This window comes from Emys orbicularis, chromosome 1 (assembly GCF_028017835.1).
Source record: "Emys orbicularis isolate rEmyOrb1 chromosome 1, rEmyOrb1.hap1, whole genome shotgun sequence".
NCBI lineage: Eukaryota > Metazoa > Chordata > Testudines > Emydidae > Emys > Emys orbicularis.
The window spans coordinates 268,250,637-268,266,107 of NC_088683.1; the positions used below are offsets into that span (position 1 = coordinate 268,250,637).

General features: G+C 41.9%; 1 protein-coding gene across 1 annotated transcript in view; it reads right to left on the bottom strand.

Annotated features, from left to right (window-relative positions):
* Positions 1-15,471, bottom strand: part of CLYBL (citramalyl-CoA lyase) — a 247,727-nt gene that overhangs the window by 92,722 nt on the left and 139,534 nt on the right. Inside the window, exon 2 of the mRNA XM_065409542.1 lies at positions 11,217-11,406. Coding sequence (XP_065265614.1) covers positions 11,217-11,406 — 190 coding nt within the window. The remainder of the gene's footprint in view (positions 1-11,216; positions 11,407-15,471) is intronic.

Consider the following 15,471-nt stretch of genomic DNA (forward strand, 5'->3'; position numbering starts at 1 on the left):
TGCCTTCCCCCCCAGCCTTCACTCTCTAGCCAGCATAGATGCCCAGGTGTAAGGTGAAGCAGTAACTGTACCCTAAAAATAGGTAAAATAATTTAATACCTGCCCAGAGCAAGAAGGGACTGTCATCCACTGCCCCTGCTCAGGGAGGAGCCTTGAGGCTCAATCCAGCCCCCGGTTGTTTTTAAAGTGTAACTCTGAATGCTAGTACATTTTATTGGTTAAATGGTCTCTGGTTAGACAGCGACAACAATTATTAACAGAGGGCTGTTCACCCCGAAGGATCCCAAAGTACTTTCCCAAATGCCTGCAAGCTCAAAGGGGATTGCTTTTTCACCTGTGAAATGGAAAACAGCAGCAGTACAACTTTCTACATAACGGCTTTCAGGAGAGGAAGTGCAAAATAATGCTTGACTTTGGCCAGGCTGAATTTACCTACCTGAGCTGGAATTTAGTAAAGCAATTAGGATTAGCACCTATATTATTTCAGAAGGTGCCCTGGCAACTATAAAGTAGTCAGGGGCTCAATTTTACATCTCATCAAAAAGATATTAAGGGGAAAGCCTTTATTTAACAGTGTTCAGCATTGTAACAGGGCACTGATCCTGGGGCACATCTGCATGGCCCAGCACCCTGTTTTGAGGTTTGGGCTGGCAGTTGGATCAGGTGACCAAGAATTACATGACAGTAGCCAACTGTCAGTGCTTCCTCAGTCAGAGGAGGAGAGACATCCTGCTGGGGACCCAGGGTCAGAAGGTATGTCTACACTTTGAGCTAGGACTGTAAATCCCAGTTTAAGGAGACATGCTCATGCTAGCTGCTGAAAATAAAGGATAGTCTTGGCAGCACAAGCAGCAGGAGGGACTAGCCGTCCCAAATACGTGCCTATGGTCTCAGTCTGGTAAGTACATGGAGCTGCTAGCTCTCCTTGCTGGTCATATTGCTACATTTACACTCTATTTTTAGCATGTTAGCTTGATCAGAGCTAGCACGAGTATGTCTCCTGAACCTGGGGATCACACCCCCAGCTCAAAGTGTAGATGTACCCAGAGAGAACCAGGGAGGGGCTCTGCCTACCATCCAGATAGGAAGGAACTACTGAGTGCAGCAAGGGGCTAATGGAACTGTATCATCAAAGAAAGACTGTCATCTGCTATGATGGATGTGTCGGAAGCCATAACAGGAAGAAGCATTAGGAAAAATCAGACAGTAGGCCCTGAAGTTTGGAAAGGAGCCTAGCAAGTAGCTGAACAATCTCTGAAGAGTCTGGGAAAGATGGGTTTGATTTGAATTGACATTGAGTTGTCAGCTTAATAAACCAGAATCCCAAGTCAGGGATGTATATGAATGACTTGAGTCTGTGTGTCATTATTTGGGAGTCCAAGAAAGGGAAAGTTAGGCTGTGGACTTGCCCAATGATAAACCAAGTAAGTTGATCCTTCCACAAACATCTTACCTTAAAACACTATTTTGTAGGGTAACTACCTGATTATTTAGGTTATGTCTACACTGCAATTAAATACCCGTGACTAGCCCATGTCAGCTGACTTGGGCTCGCAGGGCTTGTGCTATGGGCCTGTAAAATTGTGGTGTAGATGTTTGGGCCCAGGCTGAAGCCTAACCTCTGACACTTCACAAGTGGGGATGGTCCCAGAGCTCAGGCTCCAGCCCAAGCTCACCAGAGTTTTACAGCCTCACAGCTCGAACCCCGTGAGTTCGAGTCAGCTGATGCAAGCCAGCCATGGGTGTTTAATTGCAGTGCAGACATACCCTTAGTTTCTCAGTATACTTGTACGCCATTCCAGACAATGGGCTATGGCTTCATCCTTTGAGCAGGTGAAAACTTTCCAGTTTTAATTATGTGCTTCTACTGTGCTGGCAACTAGTTGCATTTGCCTAGCAGTCTCAGGTGCCATAACTAAAGATACTACTCCATCCAATCTGCAATGTCTAACTAAGGTGTGAGGAAAACACTCCATAGCTGGCTCTCAGCCATGGCCAAGAGCCATTCATTCCCTCTGTCTACTAGATCAGTCATTACTCAAGTACAACGTCCCCACAGCTAAATACATTTTTCATTCACCACTCTTGTAATCGATTTGATTTTCTGGACTTTAGAAGGGCGGAGCTGTGGATTTGCCTTCCCCCCCGCTTTCACACTCTGGCCAGTATTTTGGAGATATATCTGCAGAGCCCTCTTGACAAAAAGATAGATGTTAACCTTTATTATTTCTGGGAGCAAGGGAGAGAGCGAGTGAGAGCACGTGCGTGCATGCGTGTGTAAAATCCTGGCCCCGTTGAAGTTAATGGAAGTTTTGCCATAGACTTTAATGGGGCCAGGGTTTCACCCAAAAGAACCACATCTTGACTAGAGCTAGTTGAAAAGTTTCTGACAAAACGTTTCTATATTGGAAAAAGTAGTTTTGTCAAAATTGAAACTTTCCGTGAGAATGAACAGATTTCAACAACATTTTGTTTAAAAAACAAGTCAAATGAAACACGTTGATAATATTGAAATTTTCTATTTTAACATTTTTGGAATGGAATGTTTCAATTTTTCATTTTGAAATTATTTTCCAAAAATGTATAATTATAAACTTTTGAAAGTTTATATAGGAAAAACATTTTGATATTATTGAAATGAAACATTTTGACTGACCTGAAACAAAAGAATTTCAAAAATTTGTTTTATAAGAAATTTCAACATTTTTTGATTTTGTTCCAATTCAGAGTGAAAGCAAATTTTGAAATGTTGGAATTTCCAATAGAACCAAAATTCCAAGTTTCGACAAACTCTAATCTTGACTGAGATGAACCTCAAAGATCACCTTTGATAGAAAGTGTCATACCACTTTGATAGACACATTGTCCCAAAGGAATACTAAATAATGTTACTAAATAAAATTATCTATACAGCAAGGCCTGCAACACACCCACTGACCTAGATGAATGTCTACTAGCAGGACCGGCTCCAGGGTTTTTGCCGCCCCAAGTGGAGGGGAAAAAAAAAAAAAAGAAGCCGCGATCGCAATTGTGATCGGTGGCACTCCAGCGGCAGCTCCACCGCGCTGCTTTCTTCTTTGGCGGGAATTTGGCGGCAGGTGCTTCCCTCCGAGAGGGACCCGCCGCTGAATTGCCGCCGAACAGCCCGACGTGCCGCCCCTTCCCCTTGGCCGCCCCAAGCACCTGCTTGCTGGGCTGGTGCCTGGAGCCGGCCCTGGCCACTAGTAAAAACAGTTCGAAGGTGACAAAATGTTCTGAGATTTTCCTCAAGAGCACAAAAAGAGGTGTCAGCAAAGCATTAGTACCAAAGTAAGGTCTCTAATCAGGTTCTCTTTATGCTGACCTGAAGGCACAACTTCTCTGCTGCTCTAAAGGATTGATATACTAAAGATAGGATCCTATTGAAGAAGATATACAGTAGTATAGAAAACAGTCAAATAAGAGTGGCAGCCTGAATCCCCAAGGGAAATAACAGTGAGGTCTCTGTCTTTTTTCTAGGATGGAATGGAAAGTATTGGACTGAGATCTTAATTTCCTCTCTCTACAATTGGAGGAAGAATCTTTCAGTATGTAATCAATTGCAGGCATAGAAAAATTATTTGTGCAACAGAATAAAGACAACCATGTCAGAGAATGTTGACTTCATCAGGCAAGATCCCACTATATTTTTGAATGTTCCAATACTACACATATATGGGGTATATCTGGTACAATAAGTGAGCAACTGGCTGGTTCGAAATGAAAAGCCCCTTCAAGGCAGTGTCCGTTGGGCTGCAGTTAAATGTGACATTTGTTTTAAAAAACGGAAAAAAAAAATACCCAAGATAAAAGCATAAGTTCTGGTGTTGTCCCAATTAGATGTTTGACTCTGGAGACATACAAAAATTACAGCTTCTCTACCAAACCTAAATATGGAAGTTTTCCCTGGTATAGATTTTCTGCCAGTTGTTCAAAGCAAGTTACTTTTCTCCGAGAGAACCTGCTTCAGTACAGAAAAAAACAAAAAAGCACAACCCACTGCACACCCCTAGATGTCACCTATCATCTGATACTTGAACCCATATGGGACATCATGAAACAATTACAATCCATACTTGATGAGGACCACATCCTGAAAGAAATCTTTCCCAAACCCCTGTTCTGGCCTTCAAACACCCCCCCACAACTTTGCCAAGATCATCAGCAGAAACAAGCTCCTCACAGACCAGGACACACCAACTCAAAGCAGTACCAGACCCCACCAGAACAACAGATGCAAAACCTGCAGCCATATGTCCACTGGTACAATGATCAATACAACCCACAACACACCATTCAAGATCCATAGGTTCTACACATGCCTAGCACAACGTATGGTGTACCTCATCCATATATCAAATGTCCCAACAACACTATGCAGGTGAAATTAGACAATCACTACACTTTCGCATGAAAAATGATAAAAGACAAAATCACCATATCACCAATGGGCAAATGCTTTTCACAAAATGATCACTCCATATCTGACCTTTCAGTCCTCAACCCTAAAGGAAACCTGCACAACACCTTCAAAAGATGAGCCTGGGAACTTAAATTCATAATTCTAGACACCAAAAATCATGGACTGGTTTTATGTCTCATTACAACAATCTATAACCCACTCAGGTCAGGTCTACACTAAAAAGTTTAGTCAACCCAGCTATGTCGCTCATGAGTGTGAAATATCCAATTTTAGGTTGTTCTAGGTTTTTTTAAAATCAACTGTCCTGCGGTACCAAGTCAAACACCTTACCAAAATTTAAGTATATTAAATCAACCTTATTACCTTCATCAACCAACCTTACAATCTGATTTTAAAAGTTATCAGGTTAGTTTGATGAGATCTATTTTCCATAGAACCATGTTGATTCACATTAATTATACTGTATAACCCTCCTTTAATTCCTTATTAATTAAGTCTCATATCAACTGCTCCATTATCTTGCCCAGGATTTATTTCAAAATAACAGGACTATAATTAGGGCCCTACCAAATTCACAGTCCATTTGGGTCAATTTCATGGTCAGAGGATTTTAAAAAGAATACATTTCATGACTTAAATTGCACCTTTCTTTCAAGCTTATTGCCAAGGTCAGTTACCAGATGAGGTATTTGATGGAGCACTGGTCTGATTCAATTCAATAACAATTACTGTCTGTTACTAGTAAGGCTCTGCCCTTTCCCACTTTTTTGAGTAATTTGTGCAGCAAGGGTACTGAATGAAAGGTACCTTCCCAGAGAACAAGGTCCATAGATCGGAGTAACATGACAGTAGAAGATAACAGTTTGCCACACAAATTACTAAGGGTGAAATCTTGATCCCATTGAAGTCAATAAGAGTTTTGCCATTGACCTCAATGGGGTCAGGATTTCACCCTGAGATTTTAAATCACCTCCCAAAAGTATACACAGTGAGGCTGTAACCATGATGGAAATAGAACCCAGGAACACTTATTCCCAATTCTTGTTCCTTAACCATGAGATCTTTTCAGTCTCTAGATTATCATCTCCCCAAGTAAGCAGAAACAGAACTTTCATTCCTTTTGAGAGGGCCTCAGATTTGATTTATGTCTTCTTGGAAAGGCAATGACAAAGGAACTGTCCAACCCAATGAAGGCTACCCGGCCTCTTACTATACAGTTAAATTTCTGCACAGTGTTTCTTACTAAGATTCCTTCTATGACATTTACCTGCAACTGGACTTCTAACGTAAGCCAAGCGCTATCTCTCTCTGTGGTACAGGTGAACACCCCACCAGCTATAGGGTATTCACGTGATGTACTAGGATTATTCACATGGGCTTTTTTAGGTCTGCTCTGTATAGGAGATTTTTTTATCCTGAATCTATGGGATACTTTGCCACTTCAAAACACAACAATAGCATGGATTATCTAGACACTGAGTCTCGACAAGATGTGAAATTCTGATGTAAAAAACAAGCAGTGTAAAAGCCCAAAAAACCTCTTTTGTAAAAAACAAAACAAAATAACACCCAAGCCTTCTTGATGCATCAAAGAGAAGCAAAAAAAGGACAAGCCCATTTTCATTTTTCTCCTTTGCAAGTCGCCTTTAAACTGAGAGGTACAGCAACACAAATACTACACAACAAATCTGGTCTATTTCTAAACTTTCAGGGGATTTTTTAGGATTAGATAAAGTAGTTTTAACCCAGAACAATATTGTCTAGTACAGTGCTTCTCAAAGTCGGGCCACTGCTTGTTCAGGGAAAGCCCCTGGCGGTCCGGGCTGGTTTGTTTACCTGTCGCATCCTCAGGTTCGGCCGATTGCGGCTCCCACTGGCTGCGGTTCGCCGCTCCAGGCCAATGGGGGCTGCGGGAAGGGTGGCCAGCACATCCCTCGGCCCGCGCCACTTCCTGCAGCCCCCATTGGCCTGGAACGGCGAACCGCGGCCAGTGGGAGCCGCAATCGGCCAAACCTGAGGATGCGACAGGTAAACAAACCAGCCCGGACCGCCAGGGGCTTTCCCTGAACAAGCAGTGGCCCGACTTTGAGAAGCACTGGTCTAGTAAGCCTGACTCATGGGCTTCAAACTTCATAGCATCTCTAACAGGACTTTATTTCTAGAATAGTGGGGAAGAATTCCTGCCTTCAGTTAACTAGTAGCTCAGGAGAACACAAAATCATGTGACAGTTTTCATTTTCCCTCACTCCCACCCGAAGGCTAATTTTCGCCCTTAGATAATTCACTGACCTTCACAAAACCAGCCACACCGTGAAGAGGTTGAAAGACCATCATGGAAGCCCTTCTACTGATGTTCTACGGAGCTCTTCTAGGAAATGAGATCCAGCGGGATGTTAGACAAAGTTTAGCATGACTCAAACTTTGTGAGAGGGAAAGGCTGAAGCTACTGGCAGCTTACATTAGAAGAAAGTATTGGGATAACTTTCTTATTCTTTGACCCACTAATTTTTGAAGCCATACATGTAGGCCCGACCCAGATGAGGAGGCTTGATATTTGCCCACCAGGCCTGTATGCTCCCCTATGCTGAGTTCAGGACATTATGTGCTTTGCTTTTCAGGCATTTCTTAAATTTTTTCTTATATTTTGAGGATGCTTTCTCCTCACAAACTGCTTGCTGCAACCGTTTCTGATATGAGCAGAACAACAATTGGCAACAGGAAGGCTTAGACAGCACCAGAAGTCACTGGCAGTGACTTGCATGATGTCAAGTATCAGGGGGTAGCCATGTTAGTCTGTATCCACAAAACCAACAAGGAGTCCAGTGGCACCTTAAAGACTAACAGATTTATTTGGGCATAAGCTTTCGTGGGTAAAAAACCTCACTTCTTCAGATGCATCTGAAGAAGTGAGGTTTTTTACCCATGAAAGCTTATGCCCAAATAAATCTGTTAGTCTTTAAGGTGCCACCGGACTCCTTGTTGGTTTTTTGGCAGTATCTGGTAGTTGCTGCTACCTTGAGGACCAACTCTTCCATTCCAAAATGGCATACGGTTTAGGGTAAATAAAAACACTTTCCTCTCAGCCTGAGTTCTCTGAGAGAAATAACAAGACCTCTATGGGAAAAACCACAGCATATTTAAATCACTTGAGAAATTTGCTAATAACCATCTTCAGCATTATAAAAACCTTTTACCACTGTCACAATTCTGCATGACTTGCTAATTTGGAATATGGGGAGCTCATCACTATATTTTCACTCTCTCAATGAACAATTAGAACCTGTTTCTGCACTCTTAGGATTTGGCTACAATTCCAACATGTGACAAAGTGGGAATTTTCTGTAATATTTGTGTGAATTTTAGGTATGCCTCAGTTTCCCCTCTGTTTGTGACATTGCTAGCCAGTAGGTGTAAAAGGGTTAACATTGCACAGAAGGCAGGAGGTGTGTGTGTGTGTGTCACCTTGTTGCCTTGGGGGAATGAATAGGATCATTAAAGAACTGGCTGAAACCAAATCAATAGAAGGTCCAGCAAGACGAAGAGATGCCCCAACAACTGGACAATCAACACCTAACCACAGGAAACCTCAGCAGGCAGGACTTGTGAACTGAGCTGGAGAACAAGGTATCAGGCAACTGGAAGGAGGTTTTTTTTGGAGGGACTCATGAGCCTGGACCAGGGAGAGAGTGAGAGAGAGAGAGAGCCAGAGATGGAGCCCAACACAACTTGGCTAGTCCACCAGGACACTGGTTTGACCAGGGTAGACTTCGGCTTAACTTCTGCCTCTCTGTGTTAACCTAAGGACTGTAAGATTCTGTATGCCAGGTGACTAATAAATGGGTAACTGGTTTTAGAAAGGCTGCCTGTGTCACTGTGAATGCTCACTGAGAGCATTGCACCCTGAAGGGGCACAGTGCAAGCCTCCTGCAGGAGTTTAGCTTGGCTGAATTTGCTGCAGGGAGCCACGGAGAGAGATACGGAACACAGGTACTGGTGGCCCAGTTTTGGAGTCTTGGAGGCCAGAGGCCTGCTGTGTGGAACCGTGTGGGTCCTTGGGCCCCAGCACACTAAAGCAGTGTTTCCCAAACTTGGGACGCTCGCTTGTGTAGGGAAAGCCCCTGGCGGGCCGGGCCAGGCCGGTTTGTTTACCTGCCCCGTCCGCAGGTCCGGCCGATGGCTGCACCCACTGGCCGAGGTTCGCTGCTCCAGGCCAATGGGAGCTGCTGGAAGCGGCGTGGGCTGAGGGATGTACTGGCTGCCGCTTCCAGCAGCTCCCATTGGCCTGGAGCAGCGATCGGTCAAACGACGCAGTAAACAAACTGGCCCGGCCCGCCAGGGGCTTTCCCTACACAAGCGGCGTCCCAAGTCTGGGAAACACTGCACTAAAGGATTCACTCCAAGCAGACTGTGACTCCATGACACAACACACACCACATACATTATAAAATAGCTTTGATAAGATGAGGGTCAAGCTCATATAAGCTTGGCCTAAGGTATGTGGCAAACCGCACCTAACTACTAAAGCTAAGCTCCTTGCTTTCTGCAAAACACTGATATTCAGCTGCAAGAAAATTCAAACACGGAGGTTTTTATTGTATTAAGTATGACAACTAATAATAAAATCAGTACATGAATTTTTGTATTATTTATTTCAATAGTAAATTCAATACAAAATTCAGTTCTGGTGTTTTTCAGTTGATTTTATGCTACCCATAAAGGTTCAGTTTTCAGTGTGCCACTCAATATTATACTGACAACGCATATTCTATACTATCTTTCATCCAAAGATCTCAAAATGCTTCACAAACATTAATGAATTAATGGAAATAATAAGAAATTATAGTCCCAGTTTCACAACTAGGGAAACTGAGGCTCAAGATCAAAGAGGATGTCTGTGGCAAAGCTGGACAGAGAACCCAAATCTTCAGATTCCCTTGAACTATATTTTGCTACAAAATCATCTGTGCTGTCAAACTTTTCTTACAGAATTTTCCATCAATTCTACATAACTGATAAAGACTAAGTGTGAAATCTTAGCCTCCAAAAAAGTTAGTGGAAAAATTCCCACTGATTTCAACGGGGCCAGAATTTCACCCTTAGAGATTATTACTACTATCTTTACCATCCTGATAGTGCTTTGTTTCTAGGGTGACCAGATAGCAAAAGTGAAAAATCGGGATGGGGGTGGGAGGTAATAGGAGCCCATATTAAAAAAAGCCCCAAATATTGGGACTGTCCCTATAAAAACAGGACATCTGGGCACCCTATTTGTTTCACTAGCATTCTCTATGATAAATAGGTGCTTCGGACATTAGTGTTTTATTTTATATAGTCAAAGTGCATATAAAACTGATCGTTTAACACGATTATGTCTATTTTGTTGTCTCCCAAATATGAAATAAACAATCTAAATCTGCTGCTACAGATTGATTCATAATCTTTCCCAGATGAGTCTTTTATATGCAATACCACTGGTTGGCAAGAATCTCTCAAGTACTGTATATTGATGCACTGGCGCATTTAGCAATACTAATCTCATGTTTCAGTACTAGACTTTTAACAACACGAGAAAGCCATTATGATCAAGGGTTTCTGATAGACCTGTAACATCTTCAAGGTTAAGTAGAAGATATTATAAGAGTTATTCTGAGTCCTAGATGGAAAGGATGAACTTGCTGGACAGAAAAAGAATGAGATCTCTTCAAAGGTTCTGAAATCATATGAGAAATCAAGTCTATTCTCCCTACCTCCAAGACAACATGCCCACAATCAGAAACTCTTAATGGAGACATGCTGTAATGTTGAATATGTAAAAATGAGGTAGGGAAACTGAGGAATATGAAGATAGTACTGCTGGAGTTAAATGTCCCAGTCCTAACATACGCCTCATTTTGAGGCAGTTAATGATGTACTTTGTTCAAGGTATGGAAGATTTTTTAAAAGGGAAATGACAAAATTGAGATCCTTACAAAAGTTGCCTACAAAAATGTATGCAAATTTATGTCAGCTTTACAGACACACTGAAACATAAAGTATATTAAAATTCAACCCTTGCTTTCAAGGAGGAACTCTTAAAATGCTACCACACACTGACATAAAGTGAACTTTAGTAAGCACATTACTACTTCCTTTGTATCCTTCTCCAACTCTCATCTTGATGCCTTCATATGTCTAGAATGTCCTTTGGGTACTGGTGCACCAACCATCTATCTTCTTCCTCTTTCAAATACCTCCTCAAACTACACTTCTTGAAGCCAAGGCTTGAAAAATTTACCCAACCCCAAGAAGTAAACCTTCTAACCTCAAGCCCATACACATATTCGCTACATGTGCTCCTCACAATCTGTAAACTCAACTGTTTGCCTCAACAAAATATTTAGTCATTCTGACCTGCCTCCTTGCTTTTTGCTTGCTTCCTCCTTTTCTGCAGAAAACCTAGTATCTTCCACTTTTTCATGGCCAGGACTTATTCCTGGCTCCTTATATCTTCAGCAGCTGCTGCTCACATGCTTGTCCAAAAACTCCCACTTGCCCTGTAAGCAAGCAGGTTTTCGCAAAGCCTGCATAAAGCTCATCAATGTTAGCTTGCCACCTAATAAATGCATACATCACTACTGTCTGAGGAATCTCTCTTATGGTCATACAGTGGTTTGTGTGTCTTAACCACTGTCTTTGTCTCCAGCATGTAAAGTCCCCAGAGCCGGGATGGTGTCTTCCTGTATGTGTTCAGTACAGCATTGACTGCATGGCACTCAACAAATAATTTATTAATTACCTTTCTGTTCAGAGCCACACCATCTTCACAGTCCAATACAGCACAATCTACATTTAGAGATGGAATTTTTTGTATCTTCCTTTCATCGTCTGCAGGTACATATAGCACAGCTCTCCTAGGTACATACTTGTGAGAAGGCTTGGAGTGATAATCAAGTTTAGGAACACCAGCTGACAGTGAGGAGCTTTTCCTGTAAAAAAAGGAATTGAAGTTACATTCCTGATTATAATTTTAAAAAATATTTAATGTGGGTTTTTTTTAAAGAGAACATTCCTACTGAGGTACAACTTCTTAACTATTGAAACCAGAATCTAAGTCAGGAGAAATCTATCTTACAACGAAATACATTTAAAAAAACTATGCTGAAAGAACATTAAGGCTGCAAAGTCCAACACTCAAAAGTTAGGAAATGCCAGAGTTAAGGTTACTCCAGCCTGCCCCCTTTGCTCCATCCTTTAGTAAGTCCCCACCCAGACTGTCTCCTTCTATTCCTGTCTCCCTCTGCTTCCCACTCCTACTCTGTCCCGGTTCTCCTCGTTCCTACCCCCCACTGCATGCACCCTTGAGCCTGCCCCTATTCCGACAAATCAGGCTGATTCCTCCTTCTCCTCTATATTGCCTGGGTGGGAGCAGTGAGAGCACAACAGTAATCAAATCAATAAATAATAAATAGAGACAGTCTCTCTGCTCCCAGTTGTGGTCCCTGATGGAACTGCAGGAAAATCCCTGCTCAGCCACTGCAGCTCAGGATGGAGCATGCTCAGTCCAGATAGCACATAAGATCTGTGTGGAGCATTGTCACACACTGCAGATGGAATCTTCAGAGTACAACACTGCTAGCCTTCAACAAACATCTACTGAGTGTGTGCAAGCTGCAATTTTCAGAGGCTTAAGACTTGGCAAACTTGAGTGGATTTTCACAGGCACACCACAAGGAACATCCATGACACTAGGGCAATGGTTCTCAAACTTCTTTGATCGGACCCCACTTCTTTGTGTCTGTAATCGTTTACGCCCACCTCCGCAAGTACATATACCGCCATCCAGCTCTGAAGGCAGAGCGGAGAGCCGTGGCTGCTGGCTGGGTGCCGAGCTCTGAAGCCAGTGCCGTACCAGCAGCACCACAGAAGAAAGGGTGGCAATGCGAAAAGTGATATTCATCATCACTTTTCACAATAGACTTAGTGCCCCTTGCCAACCTTACTACTGCACTACTGCTGCCACCCCGGGGCTGACAGCCAGAGCTCCGCTGCCTTCAGGGGAGGGATTTTTTGGGGGGGAGGGGGAAAGAGAGGAGAGCCCAAGCCTAGGCTGCCTCCCGGTGAGGAATGGGGGGGAGGGAGGGAGGGGAGGAGAGAGTCCGAGCCCAAGTGGTGGTGCTCTGACTGTCCTCTTTATCCCGCCTCCTGGGTGTGCACAGCCCTTCTGCATGAGCCCCAACCACCCGGGGCTGACAGCCAGAGCTCTTAAAAAAACAAAAACAAAAAAAACCCCACATAGCTCACACCTCCCTTGACACGTTCCCACACCTCCCTTGGGAGGCCCTGTCCATAGTTTAAGAACCGCTGCACTGGAGTGACTCCTCTGCCAAATTTCAGGTCCCTGCTTCAAAGCATGGAAGCACTAGAGCTTCTCAATGAAATGGTTGCACACATTTTTTAACATGGGCAAAACAACATATTTTCCCCTTAACGTTCTCGGGCTGAACCATTTTAGCTAAAACTTTCCAAATTAATTAACCCGAGGAGGACAGCTGCATGGAAAAAAAAAATCAGCCTCAACCTGTTGGGTGAAAACAGGGATTTATGCTGGAAAGTTTTAGACAACCTTAATTACTGGAAATGCTACCAGTCACCTATAATAAAAAAACTAAACTATAAGCACACAACTATCTCTTTAAACATAAATTTTAGAGAGACTGAAAGCAAAAAAGTATATATTATGTATATAAATATAAATAGCCGCTGCCCACTCTGCAGGTGGTGTAACAAGAATTCCTGATCATCGTGGACCAGAGTTTTGTGTTTCTTGCAACTATATTAGCCAAAACATGAATAGATCCATAATTGTTCCATAACATGGTTTAATAAAATTGTCTCAGACAAAAAAGCCCCCAAAAGGTCCATAATGGTCAGGAAAACAATGCTAACAAAAACTGTGTTTAAACAACCCTATGTAAACAGGGCTTTACTCATCCGAACAAACATTCCAGTTCTCTCTATCAAAGAGCTAATGTATGTATTTGTTTAAACTCTGCTTCAAACAGATCTTATTTTTTTTTAAATGGTACTGCTTGTATAAAATGTGCCTGTTTTCATTAGAAGGGAGGAAATCTCTGGAGCTGGGGCCTTTCTCATTAGATGGAACACCTCAATAGTGCTCCATTTTACCAATGGGACCAGGCAGGCAGGTGGCTGACTTTATATATCTGACTTCTTATATCTACAATGTGATTTGTGTTTGCAAGCTTGAGGAATATTTGGGTTTGTGTTGTTGCCTTTTATAAATTATGGCTTTATTAAGATGAAATAATTTACAATGGAGGTGGGTAGCACTTCACTCTTTCTTTTAAAGAAAAAACTATGAATAATGAGGCAAGAAGATTAGTTCTCTAGTCTTGCTCTGGTTATAAGATTTTGGGGAGGGGGAACTTCATACTTACTACTAGGACTCTGAAAAAATAATGTCACCTGTCATTGCCAGTTTCTAGCTGTTAAACTATTCAAATACAGCTAAAATATGATACATGTTTTCCTGCATGGCATTCCATACATACATCAATGAATATTTCTGTTCTGTATCAGATGAAAAAATAGTGAGAGTAATTAACCACTGGAACAACTACAAAGGATCATGGTGGATTCTCCATCGCTGATAATTTTAAAGTCAAGATTGGCTGTTTTTCTAAAATATATGCTCTTGGAATTATTTTGGGGAAGTTCTATGGCCTGTGTTATACTGGAGGTAGAGTATATGATCACAATGGCCACTTCTGGCCTTGGAATCTATGAATTTATGAAATAAAAGTAAAATAAAAATTTAAATAGAGTGAGACAGAGAGAGAAAACCATAGGTGACAGATGCTAATCATGTCACCTAATAGATGATTCTCAGATACCATAGTGATGGGCATGGCATAAGAACCTGAATAGGTCAGAATAAAAATTATTACACCTCTGTGTAAGCAATTGCTGTAGTTTCCACAATGATGTTAGGCAATTGTGAAGCGAAGGAAAGATGAATGAGAGGGAGTCATTCAGGAGACATATTAGATCTCTAGCAAAATGCGGTCCATGCTTTGAAAAAGTTTGAGAAACCCTGTTGTAAAATATGTGGCCTATACAGAACACAACAATGTGGAATAAAGAGTTTTTTTAATATGGAGATATACCTATCTCATAGAACTGGAAGGGACCAAAGGTCATCAAGTCCAGTCCCCTGCCTTCACAGCAAGACCAAGTACTGTCCCTAACAGATTTTTGCCCCAGATCGCCCCCTCAAGGATTGAATTCACAACCCTGGGTTTAGGAGGCCAATGCTCAAACCACTGAGCTATCCCTCCCTGCTCTAATGGCACGCCTTTGGGATGACCTCCATAATTAACGCATGCCATTTCTACCACATCACACAAGTATGCATTATCATACACATATACAGCACATAGGAATAATGTGAAGTCATCCACATTTAACGCAGAATACATAATTAACTCATGAATGTCATTGATATATATACTTTTATATTTCCATTAACCTAATATCGTCCACATTGTTACTTTCTGATCACACCAAAGCACTAGTGTGCCGAAAGAGTTTGCTTCAAATTATACATGACCAAACCTTCCAAATGCTTGAAAATGAATACAATCATTTTCAACTACAACAATGGCAGACAATACTTCCAATGAATAACTAAGTCCCTGTGAAGGACTTATTTCTTCACCTTGAGGTTGTTATATTCAAAATTAAAAATAGATTTAATAAAAAAAAGTATTAAGAAAGATCTGCTGAGGTTTTAACTCTATGGACCTACTTGAAAATTACAACTATACCATGACCTCCCTTGCCAGTTATGTAACTGTCCTTGGTGGACCCACTTTGGTAGCATGGAAGAAACTGTTGCTGTTCTATTGTTTGTAATATGACTGGTAATACTAAATGGGGCCTAATCAACAGGGCAGTTTTGCTGTTAAATAAAAATTATGCATTATTTATTAGAAGTGCCAGAGCAATCCTTATTAATAAATATTCTTCAT